Source organism: Vespa crabro, chromosome 17 (assembly GCF_910589235.1).
Source record: "Vespa crabro chromosome 17, iyVesCrab1.2, whole genome shotgun sequence".
Classification (NCBI taxonomy): Eukaryota; Metazoa; Arthropoda; class Insecta; order Hymenoptera; family Vespidae; genus Vespa; species Vespa crabro.
In genome coordinates, this window is record NC_060971.1 from 2341489 (window position 1) to 2360646 (window position 19158).

General features: G+C 29.2%; 4 protein-coding genes across 6 annotated transcripts; 2 read left to right on the forward strand and 2 right to left on the reverse strand.

The window, feature by feature from the left end:
• The first annotated feature begins 33 nt into the window (after positions 1 to 33).
• Positions 34 to 10729, forward strand: LOC124430084 (proline-rich protein HaeIII subfamily 1-like). Of its 3 annotated transcripts, none has more exons than XM_046976184.1 (6): positions 34 to 170; positions 3838 to 3922; positions 5333 to 5461; positions 6455 to 6547; positions 8419 to 8934; positions 10206 to 10729. In XM_046976184.1, exons 2-6 carry the CDS (start codon positions 3841 to 3843, stop codon positions 10457 to 10459), a joined length of 1074 nt encoding a protein of 357 aa, XP_046832140.1. In that variant the 5' UTR covers positions 34 to 170; positions 3838 to 3840; the 3' UTR covers positions 10460 to 10729. The 3 variants fall into 3 exon arrangements, with proteins under 3 accessions (XP_046832140.1, XP_046832141.1, XP_046832139.1); XM_046976183.1 differs by lacking the exon at positions 34 to 170 and adding an exon at positions 2223 to 2411; XM_046976185.1 differs by lacking the exons at positions 34 to 170; positions 6455 to 6547 and adding an exon at positions 2206 to 2411.
• Positions 10730 to 10810: 81 nt separating this feature from the next.
• Positions 10811 to 13729, reverse strand: LOC124430080 (general transcription and DNA repair factor IIH helicase subunit XPB). Its single transcript, XM_046976163.1, has one exon. It carries the CDS (start codon positions 13585 to 13587, stop codon positions 11191 to 11193), a length of 2397 nt encoding a protein of 798 aa, XP_046832119.1. The 5' UTR covers positions 13588 to 13729; the 3' UTR covers positions 10811 to 11190.
• Positions 13730 to 13760: 31 nt separating this feature from the next.
• On the forward strand, positions 13761 to 17443 carry LOC124430082 (TAF5-like RNA polymerase II p300/CBP-associated factor-associated factor 65 kDa subunit 5L). Its single transcript, XM_046976165.1, has 9 exons — positions 13761 to 13984; positions 14074 to 14234; positions 14537 to 14876; positions 15051 to 15283; positions 15489 to 15824; positions 16452 to 16599; positions 16697 to 16865; positions 16952 to 17135; positions 17287 to 17443. The coding sequence occupies exons 1-9, from the start codon at positions 13910 to 13912 to the stop codon at positions 17408 to 17410; spliced, it is 1770 nt and encodes a 589-aa protein (XP_046832121.1). The 5' UTR covers positions 13761 to 13909; the 3' UTR covers positions 17411 to 17443.
• Positions 17444 to 17921: 478 nt separating this feature from the next.
• On the reverse strand, positions 17922 to 19131 carry LOC124430206 (histone-lysine N-methyltransferase SETMAR-like). The gene is made up of 2 exons (XM_046976454.1): positions 19069 to 19131; positions 17922 to 18965 (listed from the first exon to the last, which is right to left on the reverse strand). The coding sequence occupies exons 1-2, from the start codon at positions 19129 to 19131 to the stop codon at positions 17922 to 17924; spliced, it is 1107 nt and encodes a 368-aa protein (XP_046832410.1).
• Between the last annotated feature and the right edge of the window lie 27 nt (positions 19132 to 19158).

Below are 19158 nucleotides of genomic sequence, written 5' to 3' on the forward strand. Positions count from 1 at the left end.
CACTTTTACTCTTTCTCTCCGTCGTCGTCTCTCTTTCTCTCTTCCTCTCGCGGGCTCTCTCTCTCTCTCTCTCTCTCTCTCTCTCTCTTTCTCTTCCTTCTACTTAAAGATACTCCGCCAGCAAGAGGCACGTGCCCATCGAGAGTACTCGACTTTTCTACTCGCACAACGTAAGTACATATACATACTATACCGTGTGCTATCTATTTTTGTACATCCCCTTCCATCCCTTTTCTTTATGTCTCTCTACTATTTTTCTTTTTTTCTTCGTTTTTTCTTTGCCTTTGTTTTCTTTTTCTTTTTTGTTTTTTTTTTGTTTTTCACCATTTCTTTCTCGTCGAAAAAAATTTTTTCCAATGACAATCCTTTACATAATATATTATAATAATCTTATTATAAGAAATAAGGAGTATATTAGATTTTAGTTTCATTAAAGAATTAACATGTTGTTATATCGTTAATTATTAACTTCAGGAGTATGCTTATTTAACGATGAATTTTTTTTTTTTTTCAATGACAATTGTTTAATTGATTAAGGAAAATATATCAGATTATTACATGTGAAAAATTAATAATCATTGAACTTTTGGTTCAATCGGAAAATCAAGTGTTTTATCTCGTACTCGTGAAATTACGAAACTCTTCTTAATATATAAATATATATATATATATATATATATATATATATATTAAGAAACATATAATAAACATATATATATATATATATAATTTTATTGCTTTCAACAAAGTAGATATTCAACCAGAATTTAATTTGTAATCAACCTGCGTAGTAATATAGTAATAACATATACCAACTTATGACAAAAAGAAAGATAAAATTATATTTAAAAAAAAATATATATATATATATATATATATATATAAAATTAAAATTATACGAATGTGACTTCAAAGTTACACGACGTTAAGACGTTAATTTACCCCCCCGTCCACGAACCGAACGATTCAAATTAGGTTTGGAAATTGCATTTGGAACTGTAATAGCAAGAAACTAATTAAATTTATGCGGTATATTAATTAGTTGTTTATTTATTTCAATAAAGCGAAATAGCGAACGTCGATTTTGCAATCGTGATTTCATTATGTAAAATGTAAATTGAAAATAAATAGTTGTTTTGGAAATTCTACAAGTGGTAAATGTATACGATAAGCAAAATTATCGATGAACAGTGTCGTCCAACTTTGCATAGCAAAATCGAAAATATATTTTTGAAAGGCATAAACAAGCAAAAATAGAGTTATCACAATTAATCAGCGAAATTAGTCCCCTCCATAAATAAATGAGTTTTTTTTTTTTTTGTACTCTTTTTTTTCTGCTCGTATCGAATTTTTCTCCGCGAAATCGTTTTCTACGAAATACTTTGTCGCGTTGCTAATTATGCAAACGGATAATAATTAATAATAACCGGGCAATTATCGGACAGAAAACTGAGAAGATTCGAACGGTATTAGACCGTTATTTATGATAATAATTATTATATTACAACTATCATGCGGCGTAACTTATGATATTATCATCATCATGATTCAATTATCTCTTCAATTATATTGATTTCCATGATGCATACGTTAAAATGTCACCATTAAATATTATATTCAAGCACGTATCTTTAATAAAATTTTCACTCTCTTATTTACTATTTAAGAAAAATGAAAAAGAAAGAGGAAAGAAAGAGGAAAGAAAGAAAAAGAAAGAAAGTAAGAAAAAGAACATTTTTACACTTACATGTTTTGCGACTTATAAAATTACGAACAAAAAGTTACTTTATCGATGAACTGATCAATTAATTTTAATATGCGATAATAAACTGTGCACTCTTTTTTAATCATCTTTTCCATTAAAAAAAAAAAAAAAAAAAAAAAAACGTTCGATGAAATTATTCGCGACATTTGTTATATAAAATTAATAGTATTAATGACCACGTATTTACATTGTTTATACAATAAACATTTATCGTTAAGATTTGTCGATATGATTGTAACTGTTATATACTGAAGATGTCGTTATTTATGACGTAATAATCGAAATCCTCCTTCTTCATTCGAGGTTATATTCCGATCGTACTCATTCCTATTCCTCCTATTCCTTTCGCTTGACACTTTGCTCTGTCTTCCTCTCTCTCCTCTCTCTCTCTCTCTCTCTCTCTGTATCCCACTTCCACGCACCCGTTCTTTCTTTCTCACTCTATCTCACTTGCATGCTACTACATGCTCTCTCTTTTTCTCTCACACATACACATACATACACATCATACACACACATATTCATCCCATAGCACGAACGTCATTCGCGACAACAAAGCGGCTTCGAAATAAACTGCGACTTCAGTGTTACAGTGACCGTGAGAGTGTACAGTGTTCGTGGTTAGAAAGAAACTAGAAGAGAACAGGTAAGGATTTATCATTTTGGTTATATCGATCATATAAGTAAATAAATATAGGTTTGCTTGTATTATAGATATCTCGATATGAAAAGTCTAAAGGCAATATAATTTCTAAAAGTATTCTCCTTTGATAGCCATATTCGTTGCCGCAATATTGTGATACGAATCTTCTATAAGGGATTCCTTCGTGTCTACGTATTTCTCGAGGTCGTTCAGAAAGAAGCACCTCGTGATTCTTCAATGTCACGAACATTTTTCTGAAATGACGACGTGAGAAAAAATGAAATTAAAAAGCGTGGTCTGTGAAATAGTGCGAGGAAAAGAAGGAAGAAAAGAAAAAAAAAGAACAAGTCATAGAAAAGATGGGATTACGAGCGAGAAATAAGATGTGAAATAAACTTTTCATAAAGAAAGTGAGGTTAGATTCGATCAACGTTGAAAACACACGGCTACGAAATTTTAGAAAGTAGTTTTTGGAACGTCTACTTTACAAAATTATATACCAAAAGGCCAATCAGAAGTTTTCTAAGGCCAGTTTATCTATCCTTCTTGCAAACATGAGAAATTCTCATTCGCGCCGACGCATAACGTATATTTTAGAGAAACATTCTATATTTTATACATTCGAATATTTTAAAAAGAAGTAAGGAGAAAAATGTTCTCTTTTATTTTTTCTTCATTGAATATTTTTCCCTTGTCTTTTTTTTTTCCCTTCCCTCGCCATTAAAAATCTCGCCTCGTTAAAATTTTAACGATGATATAATATATAAATGCGTATGTAATTATTTTTAAAATAATTTACAATTTATGATGAAATTTCTTGATATATAACTTTTCAAAGTTCCAATATCCACGAGTCATCTACATTTCATTAAAGTAATTCATAGGTGCCACGTTTTTTTTTAATTAAAATAGAAACCAAGTTTCTTAGAAAAGGATCTTATATACGCATACATACATACAAACATAGATCATACATACATACACACACACACATTTGTATTACTTTTCTCATATGTTAGTAAAGATAAGAAAGAATATTTACGTAAAGTTTATCTCGGATTTATCGTAAGAGAAAAAATTGAAGCTATATTTCATAAAAAACTATTGTATAGCTATAACTATCAAAAATATCAAAATTCATAGCAACGATTTCAAACGTCATGTTGTTATAAATCGAACTTTTTTTTTCTTTTCTCTTTTTTTTTCTTTTTTTTTTTTTTTTTTTTTTTTAAAAACTGGGAAAAAGTTCATGTATATATATCGATATAAATGAAATATATACGTATATAAATAAAATGTTTACTTGTGATTAAATAACAAATATTATTTGGTAATAATTCTTCGTAATAAAATATATCATAAAAATAATGACTTCTTTTTTTTTCTTTTCTTTTTTTTTTTTTTTTTTTTTTCTTTTTCTTTCTTTCAGAAAATGTTCAACGCAGGAAGTCTCAGTGCCTTATTAACAGGACTATTGGTCATTGCCGTCATACCGGATGTTTCGTCGTATTCAAGTATGTATTCATTAAAATCTTATATTTAACGCTTCTATATATTTCTTCTTACTCGTTATCTCGATTGTGTTTTCGTTTCCTGCTGATATCACGAGTAACATAATAAAAAGGAAACCATTTTATCAAAGGTAAAAAGGTCAACGAGATTGTGAAAGCGGAGCCAAAGGAAGCTCAACTTTCGTTCAGTTCAAGAATTGATAAAAGCTATATGAGAAGAAAAAAAATAAATAAATAAATAGCCTTTGTTTTATAATTATAGCATGGGAAAAATAATAAATAAAATAACAAAGGTTTTTATCTCAGCGACGTTGCCTCATTATTAAGCTCCAAATGGTCGGTATCTTAAAGTTTCAACTTGTATAAAATATCCATTGGTACAGCGTTTAACTATTGCATGAAAAAAAAAATATATATATATATATATATAAATGAAAGAACAAAGATTACTTTTTTAATAACGTTGACTCATTACAAAGCTCCAAATGGTCAGTATCTTGGAGGTTGAACATGTATAAAATATGCATTAGTATAACGTGTAACTATTGTATGAAAAAAAAAAAAATATATATATATATATATATATATATATATATATATATATATATATATATATATATATAAAGAAACAAAGATTGTTAATTTAACAACGTTGATTCATTACAAAGTTTCTATAATCTCAAATGTCTAGTACCTTAATGATTCAACATGCATGGAATATGCATTAAAATAGGATGTAATTCCATTGCATCGGTACAATTTATTGGTTTCTTTTTGAATTAACGTGAATACTTGTAAGAGATAGAAAATCGAATAGAATCTAACCGCGACCTTTCCCATCTTTCTCTTGATAATTGAAAATCAATGGGGATTCTTAAGCAACGACGCAACTACGGTTGAAATAGAGTTACTATTATATCAATGGATAGGCGTGGCCAATTTAAAGACCCCCCTCCCCTTCTAAAAATGCAGGAAGGTGGTAGTTTTATCCGAACGAATTTACGTTACGGTAAATAGAAAGGAGTGAAACGACTAATTACATTTACATGATTAATTACAATTACGATCTTGAATCCCTTGACAATTTATCAAATTGTATTCCCCCTTAAAGGCTCTATTGTATCGTCATTTGAAATATTTTCAACGTGTGTACAATAAGTGTTTACAATATTTATCAATTGAATTTATTTATTTCGTAAATTATATTTGAACTTTATTATAATCACGTTAATATTATGCAGTCACGATAATTATATCTTTTACAAAAAAATCAATGGGGTTTCCATAATTTTAATAAAAAATTTCTTTCCTACACGATCTTTTCTTTATATCGACTGAATAAATATTTATATATCATACATACATATATATATATATATACATATATATATATATATATATATATCATTTTAGAATATGGAAGGAGCTGCAAGGATATTGGATGTAGGAGTGATGAAGTCTGCGTGATGGCCGAGGATCCTTGTACGGATTACTCAAATAAATGTGGTCGTTATCCAACTTGCAAGAAAATGAACGACAGAGGTAAGCTGAAAAGAAAACTTATTTAAAATACCATTTAACGTTTTATTATATTTAATTGATATTATTAGAAACAATTGCATTTATAAATTAAATTAATTCGAATAGAAATAAAACCATTGAAAATCGTTTCGATTAAAAAGGGATTTAGTATAATAAAAACATACGTACATATCGCGTTAGTATTATTTTAATTTATAAAACGAAATATAGAATATCTGACAATTTGTTTTTGTTTTTGTTTTTGTTTTTTTCTTTTTTCTTTTTTTTTTTTTTTTTTTTTTTTAATTTTTCTTCGATGCTTTAAAAGAAAATAAATAAATAAAAAAATCGATACATATAAACGCTTTTAATCTAATCGTAAGATTCACAATATCAAAATTAAAATATTAAAGATAGAAAATATTATTGAATCTATGGAATTTTATAAAATTAACGTGTACGATAATTTTTTGACGAAATATTGAATTTCTTCTTTTACACATCGCTTTCGAATATTTGGATAAATTTAAAGTCTGAAATGTAATATATACCTATCTACGTTAAAAAGACAGATCTACGAAGTTTGTAATTATAGCCGATAATGATATTATATCTTTCATGAGAATTAATGACACTTGTGCATGATATTACATATGCATGAGATCGTGCGCATGTTTTAACTTTGTTAATGCGATCCTTCTATCTCTCTCTCTCTCTCTCTCTCTCTCTCTCTCTCTCTCTCTCTCTCTCTCTCTCTCTCTCTCTCTCTCTCTCTCTCTCTCTCTCTCGCTTTCTCTCTTTATGGAGTATCATTAACCTGGCAACTCATCTCCGCCAAAGTATGACAAACTTCTTTCGACGTAATGCTTACACTACGACCGGATGAGTAACAATATATTCATTGATAGTTATCGATGAAAATATGGGGGATTATAAAAAATTAATACTTCTCCGAATGATATTAAATGTTGATGTTACTTTAAAATGATGCCGTTTTATAATATTTTCCTACAGAGACCAGTTGTGCGAGTATCATTTGTAATGAAAATGATTACTGCAGAAATGAAAATGGCATGCCGAAATGCGTAAGAAAGGTAGCATCAAACGGTGGGTATTAAAAACGGCAAAACGATAAGTTTTTTTATTTTATTAATAAACCACCGAAATCATTAACCGAAAATCATTAAAGCACATTAATATATTCCAATATAATATCTTGCACAATAATTTTAATCCTTTGCACTTTAAGATATTTTGAAGGCTGATGTTTTCTGGGAAAAATTAAAAAATTAAGACAAAACGATGAATAAATAAATGATAAAAAAAAAAATATGTTTAAAAGCTTTTAATGTTATTCGTTTATTGTCTTAATTTATTATAAAAATTATGAATAGATTACACGTTAAAGTGCGAAGGGTTCATTTTTAACGCTTGCTTTTTCTCTTTTTTTTTTTTTTTTTTTTTTCACTGTAATATTTTTATTACTAATTATTGCATGTTCAGTACACGTTTGTAGTATTATAGACGTTGTAATTTTTTTGGGGAATAAAAAATAGGTACGACCGATGTAGTTCACGTAAATAACTAACATTATCTTATTATTATTTCTATGCAAATTTTCAATTAATGTTAATTTTATAGATACCGCAATTTTAAAACTGAAATTCGTATCGAACCAAAATTATTATACTTTTGGTATGAAACGATTCTCGTTGCGAATAGCTTCACTTTTTTGTATAAATTTTTTATCAATCCATCAAGCCGTCCAGGCGGTAGACTGAATGGACACATATGTGTATATATATATATATATATATATATATATATATATATCTATGTATACATATATTTAGATTTTTATATGATACGTGAAGATTCAAAAGGATTTTCGGATATCTTTCTTAAAGTTCGTCTGTTACATATTTCGATATATCAAAAGCATGAGGAACTCCCTACGGTCGTGCCTAAAAATCGTTTGAATTATTTAACAGAGCTCTGATATCCAAATAATAAAATGGAGCCGCTATTTATTCGGTCAATATTGTCAAAATTTTGAATCAGTATTTTAAATAAATGGTCAGTATTAATAATAAAGTATCAGTACGTAATATAAGCATGATTAATATTACATCGGTCAATCCATGACGTAATAATTATTTATACTGACCAAAATATTCATATAATACTGATCATTTATTTTACAAAATATTTATCATTGATTAATAAAAATACTGATTCAAATAAATAAAAATGATAAAATAGGGAATATGTAAAGGACAAATAAATCGGTGGTATTGCACTTTTCCTAAATTAGACCAAGTAGTTACAAATTATCATCCATGATCATAACTTGATTTTATATTACGAAAAAAAAAAAAAAAAGTAAAATATTTCAATAATATTTGAACCTAGCATGTGTATGAACTTTCCTTAATATATTCCACCCATATACTCATAAATACCCTTTCAGTTGATCCATTTAACCCTTCGAGCAGTACGAACGTACATTTACGTTTTGAATTATGCACCGATCTAGTACTGCTGTTAATTTACATCTAGTCCTTAATATTTTAACGCATCTACTCGTTTATATACACTTGTTGTATATAGTTCAATAACACTATGAAAGCTCATTAGTCAAAGGATTAAAACATCGTAATGTGGTTTGTTAATAATTAAGAGTAGTATAGTTTACATCAAAACTCAAATAAGATTTTACTTGATATTTATTAGAGAGTTTTTCAAGTACCAGGAGTAAATTCAAAAAATGTTCCTTTTTTTTTTCTTTTTTCTTAACGTTACTACATAAAAATCAATTTTATTTCGTATAATTTGACAATGTGAAAAGACGCATATTTTATATCGCGTTTTGTTTTAAACGCGATATATTATTAGATTGAAATTTACTACAGGTACTTAGAAACATATCTTATATAGAAGCAAAAAAAAAAACGAACGAAAAAGAGAGTACTTTTCAGGATTCGAATCCGCTGGTGTCGATATTGTGAATGGTCAACACGTCAGCAGTAGCGATACTAACAAACACACGAATACCAACACGAATCCGTTTGCTAACGCGAATGCACCACCAGCGCCCGCTGATCCTATACCCGGGGGAAATGGTTATCATCAAGTAAACTCTGGTACCAATCTAGGTTATCCTTCTTATCCAAGCAATGTAGGCACTTCGAATAGCAACCATGGTTATCCACCATATCCGCCAACGAATCGAGGAAATCAACCGCAAACTGATAACCTTGGTTATCCTCCATATCCAACTATGAACAGAATGCCGCAACCTGGTCAAGGATATCCTGGTCAAGGTTATCCTCCATATCCAGGACAATCTGGATATCCACAAACAGGCTATCCACAACAACAGTATCCGAATGGTCAACGATATCCAGTAGGACAATATTCTGGATATCAGAATTATCCGAATCAGAATCATCGTGGATATGCTTACAATTCAAATTCTCCATATCATAAAAATGGTAGCATTGGACAATCTGTATCTTTAACGACCGTTTGCTTGATTAGCTTAGCCTTGATATTTTTCAATCGGTCGTGATTATGAAATGATTTTGCTTTTTTTTTTTTCTTTCATCCCTAATTATTAAACGGTGCATTGCTATCCTCGATTCAAAAATAAATTTATATAATGTTCTAAACGTATTTTATAAAGCATATCTATGCAAAATAATTTCACGTAAATTTTAAACGGATTCATTTTCTTAATGCTTTTAATAAAATAACAAATTCGATTAAGATAGAAATAGACGAAATAGTTTGCGAAGTTTCTATTTAAATGCAACATGTACCTGATGACGTATAATTATTTTTATGTTAGAAATTTGCTATATAGTTTAATTTATATACCATGACAATTTCAATGTGCAGTCTTTACAAATGTGGTTGTAATGTCTACCGTCCAATTGCTTTATTAAATGATTGCTGGCAATGCACAGTGCCTTCGTATGTGACGCATATATCTATATGTATACATTCATAAGAAAACTATTTATATGTATATATATAGATGATCAATACTCGTATACATCTAATAGCTGATAAATTGATATATATATATATGTATAATAAAATATCCTCTAATAGGAATTAAAATAATATTCTTATAGCGATTGTTAATATTTAATATTAATGAATCTATTTTTATTGATATTTATTGCGATTATTCTATACAAATCATGTGTATTTTAGGTAATTCTTTAAAGATATGTATAAAAATCAAGTGTTAATATGATAAATTTTATCTGCTTTGCTTATAATTTCATCTTGTATATTGCAACATTTTTCAAAATTTTTTAATTATATATATATATATTTTTTTTTCTCTATACTAATATTAATTTAATTTATGTAATTTATGATATGCACATAAATAAAGAAGAAATTTAGAACTGTCCAAATATCAATCTTAAATAAGATGTATTCATCTGGATCGGACATATCCTTGATTTGACCTAAACAAAACATTAACATCACATCCTTGCAAATATAAAAACATAAAACATATTTACTTCATATAACATCAACAGCATGCAGTTTTAACTAACTGTAACCAAACAATTTTTTTTTAATTTAACATGAAAACATCAATTGATTTAAAGGATCTTCTGGAAAGCATCTAATTATATATATATACTTTTTTTTTTTTATTTTTGACTTGATAGTTTATTGTACTTTTGACATGATATTTTAATATAGCAATAAATTTGTTGATTATCGATCTACGATTTGACAGTACCATATCCAATACCACCACCAACACCACCACCAAGAGCATATGGACCTGGAAGATCATCTGGACGTTCTGGATCCAGAAATACTATCGGTGATAATTCTATCTGGAATCGATTGTTTGGAGATGATCGTAATCGTGGATCTAATGGCCGTTCGAGTGACAGATCTAATTCTCACCGCACAAGAGACGATTATTATAATACTCACGCTTCCACTGATAATCGTGGCAATAGAGTCTGGACTTTCTCTGGTTAAGATATAATTTCTCAACTAAAACAATTTCTTCTTTCTTAAATTCTTATATTGCTTTCTTCAGTTATAAAAGAATATATTATTTTTTTTATAAATGTTATTCTAATTTCTTTTTGCTTCTTTATTATGAACATGCAATATATATACATATATATCTTATTTTTAATGTAATCATATTTACGCAATATATTATTCATAAATAGTAATAACAGAAATTATGAATATCTATGAAGTACCATCTGTAATGAAAAATAAAAACTTTTCATTTCTCTATATGCCATTTTTAAATATTATTATACACAGTTTTTTCTGTTAACTTGAAACTTATTTTTTTTTAAATGTAAAAAAATTTCATAAAAGGTATTGTCATAAATTTTATTTATATACAAATACTCTATTCAGAATGATTGACATTTATAATAATTTATTTGATTTACAACATTTTATACGTGCAATTCACATGAAACTGTAAATTTATTATCATATATTAGAGTATAATATAAAGAGGAACTTTTAATATGTATGAAAAATATAGTCTATTAATCCTATATCTTTTAAGAATTACATTTGATTTATTTGAAATTACGTATGTAAATTGTAAATCCTAAATGATATAATACAACATGCTTTACTGCTTCTTTTTTATCTAAAAATTTCTAGAATTCATAAATATAAGATATTATGCAGTGGTAGCATCAATACACAATAAAAATACTAAATTCTATTATAAGCTCTTAAGTTCTGAATTTTTTAAATAATGGATGTTTATTAGCTGTTGAAGAACTTGGTGCTTTTTTATATTCATAATAAACAGCATCATCTGCTCCTGATAATGATGTCATATTTCCTGCTTTCATTGTAACTGATCGTACACCTTCCCCAGGAATTCTTTCCTCATCTGCATCCATATCACTGGCTGTAAGAACTTGTTGCAATAACTGGCCTTGTTCTTCTCGTACGCTATACATTAAATCTGGCTCATCGTCCATACCTGCCAACTTAGTAATAACTTTATAAGCATAACCTTGATTAACAAGAAATCTTTGACGTTTTCTTGAATAGTTCATTTCCATAGTATCTTGTGATACTAATGTATAAAAGAAGGCATTATATTCTTCTGCAATTGCGCCTTTTTTAGCTCTCAATATACGTCCCAAACGTTGAGCTTCTTGACGTCGGGAACCACCATGTGAAGAAATTTGAATTAGTACATTTGCTTCTGGTAAGTCAAAAGAAGTATCAGCTACTTTACTGACAAATATCGTGTTTACTTTTGTATTAAATTTAAAATTTTGCAATATCTGTATACGTTCATTTTGACTAGTTGGTCCATAAATATAGGGTTTATTCATTTTAATAGCATAATGTTTTAATGCAAATACATTGTCTGAGAAGACAATTGTTTTATCGCCACGTCTTTCATGATATCTAATCAAATATTGACAACTTCTAAACTTATTTGGATTCATTACATACAATAACAATTTCCTATTTATTTTACATCCTAGATATTCCCTATAAAATTCAGGTGTCATGGGACACCACACTTCAGCACACTGTACTCTGGCAATGAATCCTCGTTTTTGTAGTTCCAACCAGTTGGCTTCATATAATTTAGGGCCAATTAAAAAATTTAGATCTGCAATTTTATCATCCTCTCGCAATAATGTAGCTGTTAATCCTAATTTACAATGAGACTGTACAATTGTTAATACTCTTCGAAACATCTTAGCAGGAATTGTATGTACTTCATCCAAAACCATAATTCCCCATTCCTGTTCCTGTAGCCATCGCATAGTTTGTTCGGCCTCCCACGAACGTTTCTGTGTATGTGTTATCATAGAATATGTAGTAATTAAAATGCCACAACCCATAGGCTTATCTTTTGCTTCGCTAGTAAATCGACAGATCATAGAATCATCAGCAGTAGACCACATTTTAAATTGCTGTTTCCATTGTTCTACGGATACTCCAGAATTACAAAGTACCAAAGCACGCTTTCGTACTGTACAACAAGCTGTTACACCGACTAAACTTTTTCCTGCGCCACATGGTAATACTATTACACCTGATCTAGCACGTCCATTGCCAAACATTTTACGTAAACTTTTCTCTTGATAAGGCCTCAAAACTGCAGATGGTTTTAAATCAATATTTATATCAGGATTAACATTGTCATTGCGAAAGTCATATTCTGCCAATAACGGATATTCCAATTCTATACATCTCTTTTGTATAACTTCAATTTTTTCTTGATTTACTTCAAAACTAACAGTTTTTAATTCTTGTTCTTCTTCTTCGTCTTCATCTTCTTTATCAATTTTTTCATAAAATGTAGTTATATCCTCTGGAATAGCAGCCGTTTCTGATGGCGTTTGATCAACTTTAGTTTCAGGAGCAGTTTGTTTAGCAGTAATTGCTTGAGCACTTGGCAATGGCTTTGCGCCAAATTTTATACTCTTTACTTTATTTTGAATATTTGTTGTCACTTCATCCTTTTCTAAATCATCTACATTTTTTCTTAATCTACATTGCTGTATAACAGGATCCTTCAAAAGTGTTTGTAATACTTCTGGGAATGGAGATTCCACAAAATATTTATTACGTTTTAATACAAGCTTTACTTTCCCATATGATAATGTACATAATTTTATAAATTCTATAATACCATTAGGTATACTCGTTTTACTCAATCTTTTCAAATATTCTATTATATCATGAGTTTGAAGACCCACACTAACAGCAGCATACAAAGAATATGCCGTTAATTTATATTCGTGAATATGTTCTGGTCGACAAACGGGCTCTGATATTGCTATCAAAAAGTCATGGGCGTGTTTATAAACAGGCGAAAATGATTCAAGAAAAATATGTCCATTTGGAGCTACCCATAATGGTCTAGATTCACAATCGGCTTTCAGTGTCATTTGCGAACGATAATCTTTTGCACCAAATTCATCTTCTAATACAGTTTCATCCTGTTTTTCTATATCAGTTTTGGCAGCGTCTGGAATACCCTCTGTTTCTACAACATCAGTAGAATCATCATCCACGCATTCTTCATGATCTTCTTTCCTTTTTTTCCATTTGCCTCTGTCATTATCTTTTTTGAAACGTTTTGGTGGTGCCATTCTTTAAAAAATCCAAATTCCAACAGACATTAATAAGATCAAAAGCAAACAGAACTGACCTCACTAACTGATCTGCCATAAAATTAATCAGTGTTTAAAAAGGCTGTTTTACAGATAAACATTGAAGACACTAGCGCCCCCGAATTCCTTCTACTGCCATCTTTCGTTGGAAAATTTCAATTACAGTAAAACAATTCTCAGCTGTATTTTCCAATTCCATTTAGACGTTGACACCCTTACAACGGATGCAATGAATATCGTAGCACTTAATGAATTTTTAAAATCTTAAAAAGAAAGACAAGTGTCATTGATCAATTGATAAATGAAAATGAAGCGTTCAAAAAGTGAAATAATAAATGCTACGGTCGAATCGTATTTAAAACGACGTCATTATCAAGTAAAATTTTTGGTTAAATAGATCCCTTCGAAATTACAATCACTTATAAATATTGTAACATAACCCTAATTATTTGTTTATTTACATAGCAAGCTGGTGAATTTCTTTGTAAATCCGATCAGTCAATTTGCCAAACTGGCGATGAAATGACTCTTAGTGCAACAGTTAAGTGGGGTATATCCAGGGATAATTCAATTGTCTTTAGTGCTATTACTATTGATACAGCTGCAGCAGATCAAGCATATGAAAGGTTTCCTTTTTTTTTTTTTTTACTTCTTTTTCATTGTTTGTTTAACAATTATGTAAAAGCATTGTTACAAAATTGAATGATCTGTTTATATAATTTTCAAATATAACGTTAGTCTGAAGTGTTTACAAAATAATTCAAATTACTTAGAGAGCAAATATATAATTAGTATTTTCTATCTCTTTATATTTACATGAGTTAGATTAGACATAAATTAGATTTTTTTGGTTTTTTTTTTCTTTTTTTTTTAACCAAACACTTCTGAGTATATATATATATATATGTATATGTATACATTTTTTCAGACTAAAGATGTGGGTAAATGTTATACTTAATGATAAATTGAAAACAGAACTGAAAGGTCTTCTGTATCCAGTATTTTGCCATCTTTATTTAGAGATGTTACATGCTGGAAATAGACAAGCTGCAGTACAGTTTTTAAAATCTCATCAAGGTGAATTTATTAGTGAAACAGAAAAGAGTTTTTTAGAAGAACTTTCCAGTGTCTTTTCTATACAAGATATTGAATTAAGACCATTAGTAAATGCATTTAGAACTAGAAAATATAAAGTGGATATGTCAGATGTAGCTCATATATGCCTTCAACAATTTCTTAAAAAACATGGACATATAACATTAATGCAGGTAATGTAACCTTTTTGAATTAATAAATTAAAATTAAAATTATAATCATATTTGTATTATTAAACTCTTATAATAAATATTTAAATATTAAAAGATATGCTCCTAAGATATTAATCTTTTTAAAGAAATACGATATAGCATATAAATCTAATAATATTTAATTATTTTCTACAGATAATAAATACACATGTCACTATAATTAAAAAGGTAGATTCTATTCCAATGGATACTGATTCAAATGAAAGTAGAGGACAGCGTTCTGAGATTGGAATTAATGGACATGTCGAACAACCATGTGGAACTGGAGTTGATCGTGAAATGCGAGAACTGCAAGAAGCTATACGACTGATACAAAATAATGCTTGGCAGCCATTACGCATGTTTACTGTAAACAATGCTATTGAAAAGTAAGTTTATACGATATATCTCATATATAGCAATCACCAAGCACAATGTATTAATTTTTCTTTATTGAATCATAAAAAATATAAGCAGTACATTAGTTTATGGTCAAATATTATAGTTAAGAAATATTACAGATATTAAATATCACTATTTTCTTTTTTTTTTTTTTTTTTTGTTTTTTTTTTATATATATTTTCTAATTTTCAGTGCAAGCTGCGGTATGGTGGCATCTAATTTAGATAAAGTTGCCGTAGGATTTAGCACTGCTGAAATAAGATTATGGGGTACAAGTGAAACAGTACTAGTTAAACCAGATTTTAGAGAACCATCTATTTCACTTGCTCGTAGCGTTCCACCTTGGAACAAATTCAGTGAAAACAATCTCTTTAGAGACGAAGCAGGAGCAATAGTATTAAGGGGACATACTGATGTAATACATGACATGCGATTTATTCCAAATGCAGATCTTCTTTTAACAGTATCTAGCGATAAAAATATGCGAGTATGGAGATTGCACGATTATACTTGTGCTGCTATATATAAGTATGTATAGCTCCCTTAATTACTGTATTTGTGTTCTGTCTATAATATAATAACGAATTTGTGCACTTTGGACGATATGACCTGCTTTATTAATAATTTATTCATAATTTATTAATAATCCTTAAAAAAGAAAATACTTTCAGATTCATCTTATATATTTGAACTCAACGTTGCAAGGTTGTAACGTATGATTATAAAATTGTCCTTGCAAATGATTAAAAAATGATGAGAAAAAAATCAATAAGTAAGTAGCATAGCATAATTTAAACAATATTATTATGAAATTGATTCATGATCAATTTATTTACATATTTACATTTTGACTATTTTCGCATGTAATTATCACAGAGTACCTTATTGCTAGTGCACAGAATTATCATAACGTATAATTATAAAAAACAAGTTGAAAACACGCTTCTTTATTATTGAAAATGTTAAAATACACATTTTTCTTTGTATTAAAAATGAGCTTCATTATTTATTATACAATTGAAAATAGCAAATATTAAACAGGTCATGAAATTCAAATGCTCAAATTCGGCAACAATTTATATATTGTACATTATGTTTGATATAATTTATCCAAAAATATATTTATTAGGAATAAATAAAATTTCTTTTTTCTAGTGGACACAACTATCCTATATGGTGCATGGATACTAGTATATTTAATTTGTATATAGCAACTGGATCTCATGATAGAACAGCAAAATTGTGGTCTTTAGATAGAAAATTCCCATTAAGAATATTTGCAGGACATTTTTTAGATGTAAATGTGTGTAAAAATTTTGTCAATATTATTATTATTATTATTATCATATATCACCAAAGAAAGAATATTTCTTATAAAATAATAATAATATCATTTCCAGAGCATAAAGTTTCATCCAAATGCTCGGTATTTAGCAACAGGATCTGCGGACAAAACAGTCAGATTGTGGGATAAAGATGATGCAAATTTATTAAGAGTATACGTTGGTGCTCAATCGACTATTTATAGTTTAGCTTTTAGTCCAGATGGAAAATATTTAGCTGCTGCCGGTAAAAATATTTATAACAAAAAGGCATTATAATTATTTTATGCCTATATATTATTTTTAAATCTCTATTTTATCTATTTTATGTAGGAGATGATAAGTCTATTGCAATTTGGGATTTAGCAACTAATTCATTATTGACTGAACTTAAAGGTCATCAAGATACAGTCATGAATGTAGATTGGAGTTTAGATGGACAGTATATTGCTAGTGCCAGTGCCGATGGCATAGTTCGTTTATGGTCCACGCAAGATAATATTTTAGTTTCTAATAAGTAAGTGGAATCAATTTATTGGGTTGGCAACTAAGTGATTGGGGATTTTAAATAAAAAGGAAACGACAAAATCCGCAATCACTTAGTTGCCAACCCAATATAACTGTTATACATTAAAGACATAAATATTGATAAATTCATTCTTTCGCAGTGGATCAAAGACGTCATCCAATAAAACAGAAAATTTTCATACATATTCAACATATTGCTCAAGCATACTTTCTCTTCGATATTATGAAAAGAACAATTCATTAATTTGTATTGGAACTACATAAAAAATATAATATTTTAATAATAACTAAATAAAATGACAATATATGTTTCGATTATGTTAAATGATATAATTTGCTTTTTTAATACATATATGGAAGATTATCTTTGGCTTCGTAATATGTAAATAATTACAGAAATGTAAAGGTGGTAAGTAACGAAAGTCGAACTAAATTTCATGTCTGTGAAAAGAAAATATCATGAAAAATATGATTCTCATTAAGTCCTTATAATAATTATATTCAATAGGAGTTACTTTTAATAACTTTTATAATTATATAATATTAAGCGAATATACATATTATTTATCTATGTAATCCTATAGAAAAAAATGATCAGAAATCTATTTTTTCTTTACTTAAATTTCTTCATTCTTATTATATATGTTGTGTGGTGTGTTGTTTGTATAGTATATATAGACTAATTAGATTAAGTTTATATATTAGGTGGACCGGAAAGTAATGTCGCTTTCTTAAATTAAATTCAAACGAATAAATTTTTAACAAGTTTTTATTTTTAATCAATAATGTAATCACCTTCGTTATCAACAACCTTTTGCCATCTAATGTGCAAATTTTCAATGCCGGACCGATAAAAATCAATTGGTTTTTGAGTAAAATATCTCGAGATGGTATTTTCGACATCACCCAAATTTTCAAATTTTTTGCCACTAAGAAAATGTTGTAGCGATCGGAATAGATGGAAATGCGAGGGTGCGATATCGGGCGAGTATAGTGGGTGAGGCAGTACCTCCCACCCCAATTCATTAACTTTTTCCAAGGTTCGTTTTGTACAGTGCGTGTCTTGCAGAATAACGCCTTTTTTGTTGACAATCGCCGGATACTTTTCGATTAAAGATTGGTTCACTCGATCCAATTGTTCACAATAAAGATCTGCGTTAACAGTTTGTCCAGGTTTCAGCACTTCAAAATGAACAATTCCGCATATACTCCACCAAACACACAGAAGCGCCTTTTTGGGATGTAAACCCGACTTCGCAGTACTTCGTGGTGATTCATTTGAAAAGAGCCGCTGCCTTTTGCGTTTTGAATTATCATATAGGACCCATTTTTCGTCTCCAGTGATCAAGCGATCAAAAAACGGTTCTGTATGGTGCCGTTGAAGCAATACTTTGCATGTGATGGATCGGTTGGCTTTGTTCTCTTCGGGCAGATTATGGGGGACCCAAACACCTGCTCTGCTTATTTTTCCAATCTGCTGTAAATGTTCTTGGATGGTCGACCAAGGTTGTTTAAGGGTGTTTGAGAGTTCCTCGATTGTCTGACATGGATTTGCTTCCACTTCTGCCCTTAGCATGTCGTTGTCTAATGTTATTGGTCTTCCTGGTCGATAGGAGTTAAAGAGATCAAAATTACCGGATCTGAACTTAGAGAACCATCTTTGACATTTACGAACGTCTAATGCACTTGGATAAACATCGCAAATGTTTTTGGTTGCAACTATTGCGTTACTACCCTTGCGAAACTCAAAAAGCATACAATGCCGGATATGCTCTTCTGGTATTGGACTGGCCATTTCACCCCAAATTGCAAAAAAAGTCTAATATTTAATTATTTAGAAGTGAACAAATCACAATAACCTTAAAATGTCTTTGACACTTCGAAGTACACAATGAGCTGACAAATGACAATCAAATATTGACATGCGCAGAAATGACATTACTTTCCGGTTCCCCTAATATGATACCACGTGACAAATACGTCATCTTTATTCGTTCCCTTATTGGCTAATC